Consider the following 5,561-nt stretch of genomic DNA (forward strand, 5'->3'; position numbering starts at 1 on the left):
CTTGGTAGCTTCCCTGATCAATGTCCTCCTGGTGTTGGTGGTTCCATAAGCTTTCCACTTCTTAATAATGCTCCGAATGGTACTCAGAGGGATGGTGAAAGCCTTTGAAATCTTTTTGTGTCCTTCTCCTAACCTGTGCCTTTCCACAACTTTATCCATTTTTGATAAGCCCTTTTGAAAGCACCTTTCCAACCATGGTGTGTTCTTTGCGTTGCCTTGCACTTCTAGTAATGGAATCATCATGGAACAGCCGGTTTTATTAGGAAGTAATCAAAATCACTCCAATTGATGTCAGGTGGGCGGCAATTAGCATGGTGTGTGATCTGGAAATTAACTGGTTGTACCTGAGTACGTTCATAATGATTACTCTAAGGGGCTGATCACTTATCCAAACCAGGTATTTTACTCAGTACATTTGAATAATTGTTCAGACTGTTTTAAAATGTTACTTTCACTTTGATGTCGAGCATTTTAATGTGTAAATACATCTGGAAATAGGTAGATTTAATTTATTTTAAATTCCAGGGTGTAATATGACAAAAAGTAAACATTTGTACAGGGTATGATGATTTTCTATAGGCACTGTAGAAGTTTACTCCTCAACGCAGCGGGCCAGGGTTCGACTCCGGCCTGCGGCCCTTTGCTGCACGCCATTCCCCTCTCTCTCCCCTTCCATGTCTACATACTGTGTGTACTGTCAAGAATAAAGGCTAAAAAATAATCTAAAAAAACAACTGGAAATTAGCTGTGGTTTTGCAACTAGTAGAACATACAGTATAGTCTGATAATAACATGTTTATACATTAGCAGGAGTGACAAGATATTACTCAGAGAAAGTCCTTCCCTTTGCAATGTGTTTGATTGTTTTACTTTCGCTTTGTGTTTTGTTTAGTGTGCCTCCGGTGTTTGAGCTGCACTTTGTAGAAGGGCTTCCTGTCAACGATGTCAGAATCTACGCCTTCACCTTCAAGGGGAAACGCTACTCCATCACCACTGTCATACAGTACAACCATCAACTTAAACACTTTGTCACCTGGATTTGTAATTCTGATGGTAGGTATTCTGTTAAAGTTGTATTACTTGTTTTCACTGATAACGTGTAATCGGTATCTTGAAAATAAATGAATCCCTTCTCTCCCTTATAGGACGATCCGATGCGTATCTAGATAAATGGGCTACGATACGGTTCAGGGACGAGCCCTTTTATTATGAAACGATTGACGTTTGATTCAATGTTGAAACAATTGAATCTGATAGACCGGGTTAATATTTGTTTCATTTACACACATTAATTTCCCATTATAAATGAAAATAAGCCAATTCTAAATGAAACCACCTCCTTGCTGCTGTAATCGGAGAGGCAGAAACTCACGGTACAGAGCCACTGTGAGTACTCCAACATGTTTAGGAACACACACATGGATGGATAACTCACAGACCGCAGCTAGTACAATTCACAATATCCACGATGTATTCCTCCAACAGCTTTGTTGAATTGACGGCAAAGCTTCAGTCAACTGATTCGTGACGTTAGAAGCGGGCCATTGGTTGAATCTTGGTCCATTTAGACCGATGCAGGGGTTTGTGTATTGATGTATCTGTGATTATACAACCGAATACTGATTCGTATTGTTGAATCTTTACACCCATATTAATTAGTTTACCATCTTGAGTGATTTCTGGTTGTGGAATGAGGAAATTTGAAAGATGACAGATCAACGTGTCAAAGCACATAGATGCAGCTTTATTTGAACACACGGTACTGGGAGATCTGAAAATCCCCGGTGACTTCTGTATTTATCTTTTCTTTTTCTGCGTACGTCCAGTATTGTGCTTACATATTTTATAAAAGCTTCTCCTAACATGGTTATGAACAATATGTCTGTCCCACTACTCCGGCGTTTATCTCAGCTATCTTACTGTAGGCAGAGGTCAAAAGTGAACAGATGAACATACAACATTATCTACCCATGTCCACCTGTTGTCCTGAGAGTCTTTATTCACGGCACTTGTGTCAGTGAACACTGTACATTTAAAGTCAAACCATGAAATGATTATAGTTAACACACAATTTATACATTGTCATTAAACTGAAGCACAAATGAATATCAGTCCCAACAATTAGCATGCCATTTATTACAGTCACTTTTACATGGAAAACTGAACTGAATAAAAGTTATTTTCTGCTTCTCCGTATTGATCTGTAAGCTACTCCAGCATTTGGTGTGAAACTAAAAACACTTAAGCTCATAGTTAAGTCACATGAAGGTTGATTTATTCCTCTACATAGTAGTTAGCCAACAGCACTATCTAGTGGTGAATTCATCCCATGTTAAACTGCAGAAGGCTCCAGCCATTTAGAGTCTGTTTCATTGGCGTTTATAGAACCTATTGTCTGTGGCTTGTAAGCCAAGATATTTCTTTAACCAATATTTTATTTTTCTGCAATTTGTGCTCTTTTCTACTGCTGTTTTTGCTCCTGTAAAATGGATTACTTTTCTCAATGAGGCATTTTCCTACTGTTTAATAGATTTTAACCGCGTATTGTCTTACCTGTTCCTTATAGGATCATGGCTGGAATATGACGACTTGAAACATCCAAACTGTAAGACCCACCAAAAGTTCCCGGTCCCTGCTCAGGAGATGCACGTCATCTTCTGGGAGGTGGAGGAGAATAAAGAAGAGCCTTTTACCTGTTCTCCCTCCAGCACATTTCCTGAATCTCCCCTATCTAAAAATGTGATGAACCCCAGTCAAGGCGACAAAGACTTAACAGCAGGAGAACTGGCTCCCGATCAGTCTCTACTTATGTCTTTCAACGACACTGCTGACATCGTCTGTGCACTCTCGGCATCCGAAGACAGCAGCAACGTCGTAGACACAACCGTCACAGCCGGTGTTGATACATCGATAGGTTCAACAACGTTGCTCGATGCCTTTGAGGGGCTTTCCCATAATGACATCATAACACTCACACTGGTGGAAATAAAAGAAGAGAAAGAAATGCAGCCTTTAAATGACAAAAAACAAATGGATGATTTTAGTGTTCCCAGCCAAAATGAAACCCTTGACCCAACCCCAGATAGCTCCTCCGCTGCGGTAGGTAGCGAAATGTCTCAGGGCCCTGAGGTTGAGCTCCCCACCACCTCTACTTCTGATTCTGCGAATGGCTCATCAAGTGATCCTACGTTTGTGCCTGGCGGCAAGAGAGGACGAGGGAGAGGCAGACGAGTCGGCAGAGGCAAAACAGTTAGCAGACAGACGGTTAAAAAGGCAGCTGTGCCAAAAGCGGCGCCGAATATTTCAACTGAATCTTCTGAGCCGTCTGAAGGGATCAGTAGCAAACTTGAGACTACTACTGCAACTGCTCAGAATGACACACCACCTGTTGAACCTAGACAGCAAGTGTCCCCCGTGTCTTCTACAGAATCCTCATCCCTGTCCGCTAGTCAGATGAGTCACCCAATGCCGCCTCAGAATGCCCGCTGGTCCTTCCTGCTCAGCAAACACCCTCTGAACCACATTCACAAGTCGATTGCTAAACTCACCCCCAACACCTTGGCCACACAAGTAAAGTCCACTCCTCCCGCTCACTCTACACCCAACCCTGTGAGAAGACAGCAGACTTCTGATAGATTCTTCCCTAAACCACAGCTCAGGACAGAGGAGAGTGAAGGTCTCCCACCTAAAGCTGCAGAAATGTACGGTGGGTTCGGTGCAAAGAGCTCAAACGCCTCAAGTCCAGTCCCATCTCCTGCACTTCTCAATGGTAAATCAAAGCCGTTTCCACCCATAACTTATAACCAACAGAAATCCCTAAAAAACACTACAGTGGTGTCTGGTACACCACTTCCTACACCTGGAGAAAAGCTCCCTGAAATATCCTCCTCAAAGAAAGCTAGCAGCCAGCCCTCGAAGCTTCCTGTGGGTCTCAGCGACACAGAAGCCCTCAGGTACAAGCTGATCAAGAAACTGAAGGCAAAGAAAAAGAAGCTCGCCAAGCTGAATGAAATGTTGGGTCATCAGGGCTCCCCTAACACCGTCACTTCCAGCACCTACGACGGCTCCATCTGCGACGACTTCCTCTCGGACCTTCTCTCGCCAGCAACAACAGCCAGCCACCTTTCACCAGACAGCAGCGGCTTTCTTGAGATGCTTGCCAACGGGCAAGATGGAGTTGACCAGTTGGACTGTGGGGTCAATGCTGTTGCTGCTGTGTCGCCGATGAACGCACCCAACACTGAAAACTTCCTGGAGGAGTTTCTCTCGCAGGCTGAGGCTGAAAGGCCAACTGAGATGGAGGCCGAGGCACTCAATGCACTTGAACTTTTTATTTGAGCTGCAAGCTCCAAGCACAGATAACGTTAACCATGACAAACCTGACTCTAAACCTCATCTATCACTTAAATGTCAGTTCTGTGCATCTTGTTCCACATGTAAATGCATTTTACAAGTTTAATGTAATGTGTATTTATGTTGCTATTAGTTTTCTTGGTTTATTAGAGTTTATCTACATGTTATGGATGCATTTGTAAACCTTAAAATTATTCTGCAAGTTTGGCACTTTGTAGTGTAAATATTGTATGTAACTGAGTTGTATGAAGCATTTGTATTTACAGCCAAATCTATTTGTTTGCTTGTTTTTGATATATTACTTGAAAGTTCTCATGTAACAATTTTTAAGTGTCATTTAATAAATACTTTAGATGACTCTAGTGTTGTCATTATTATGCAATTTAGGAAAATGTTTTGTTTCAGCTTCCACAATAAAATCTTTATTTTTTTTTTAAAGCTACTGTAAATACTTGTTTGAAGGCATTCAGGTACCTAGTTATTTGTGAGTCACAAATTTACACACATTATAAACTTTTAACAATACTTCCAAATTAAAAATACCCACAAGCATTAGGCTGTACTGTAGCTAAGAGCTAAACTATTACTGATTTGATTAGATTTTGATGTCTATGGTACGTTATTTCAGACATCAAATATGCATTGACTATTAAGACCTGTAGCAGTCTTAACCATTTACATATGTTACCAGTAATAACATGAGAAAGATAATATACAAAATAAAGTTGTTTTTAGACAATTGAGTGACAGACTTGAAATCAAAGAAACTACATTTTTATGATGCAACAGAATATTCAAATCAGTACAGAAATCAAAACGAAATCCAATAAATCAGGTAATGTGGCTGTATATATGCTACATTACAACCTCAAATAAGTAATTGAAATCGTTCAAGTATTGCAGGTAAGTTATGAACATGATCTTTAGAATAATACTAAATACTACTACTTTTTTTTACTATGACAGTAAAGTTGCACCTAATCTAATTTATACTCAGGTGTTTGAGTTTTGTTTGCCACAGCCATGTACACAAACAAATATAAAATAAGATAAACAGGTGTCTTTTAATTCAACCTGTGTTTGCCATGCCTGACACCGTTGTGCTGTCTTCCTGTCAAAAAGCTTTTTCTTACACTTTTTCAATGTTTGTCACCTAATGTTTGAGTTAGAAAAGCAGAAATTAGGAATTATTTAGACTAAAATGAAAG

General features: G+C 40.4%; 1 protein-coding gene across 2 annotated transcripts in view; it reads left to right on the forward strand.

Moving 5' to 3' along the window:
• uspl1 (ubiquitin specific peptidase like 1) overlaps positions 1–4,715 on the forward strand; it is a 17,161-nt gene extending 12,446 nt beyond the window's left edge. The window contains exons 8-9 of one of the 2 annotated variants that reach the window (XM_032533239.1): positions 893–1,053; positions 2,567–4,338. In XM_032533239.1, coding sequence (XP_032389130.1) covers positions 893–1,053; positions 2,567–4,338 — 1,933 coding nt within the window. Of the gene's footprint in view, positions 1–892; positions 1,054–2,566 lie in introns of both variants that reach the window. The other variant, XM_032533238.1, reaches the window with a different exon arrangement.
• The last annotated feature ends 846 nt before the right edge of the window (positions 4,716–5,561 follow it).

The sequence above is a fragment of the Etheostoma spectabile genome, chromosome 13 (assembly GCF_008692095.1).
Source record: "Etheostoma spectabile isolate EspeVRDwgs_2016 chromosome 13, UIUC_Espe_1.0, whole genome shotgun sequence".
NCBI lineage: Eukaryota > Metazoa > Chordata > Actinopteri > Perciformes > Percidae > Etheostoma > Etheostoma spectabile.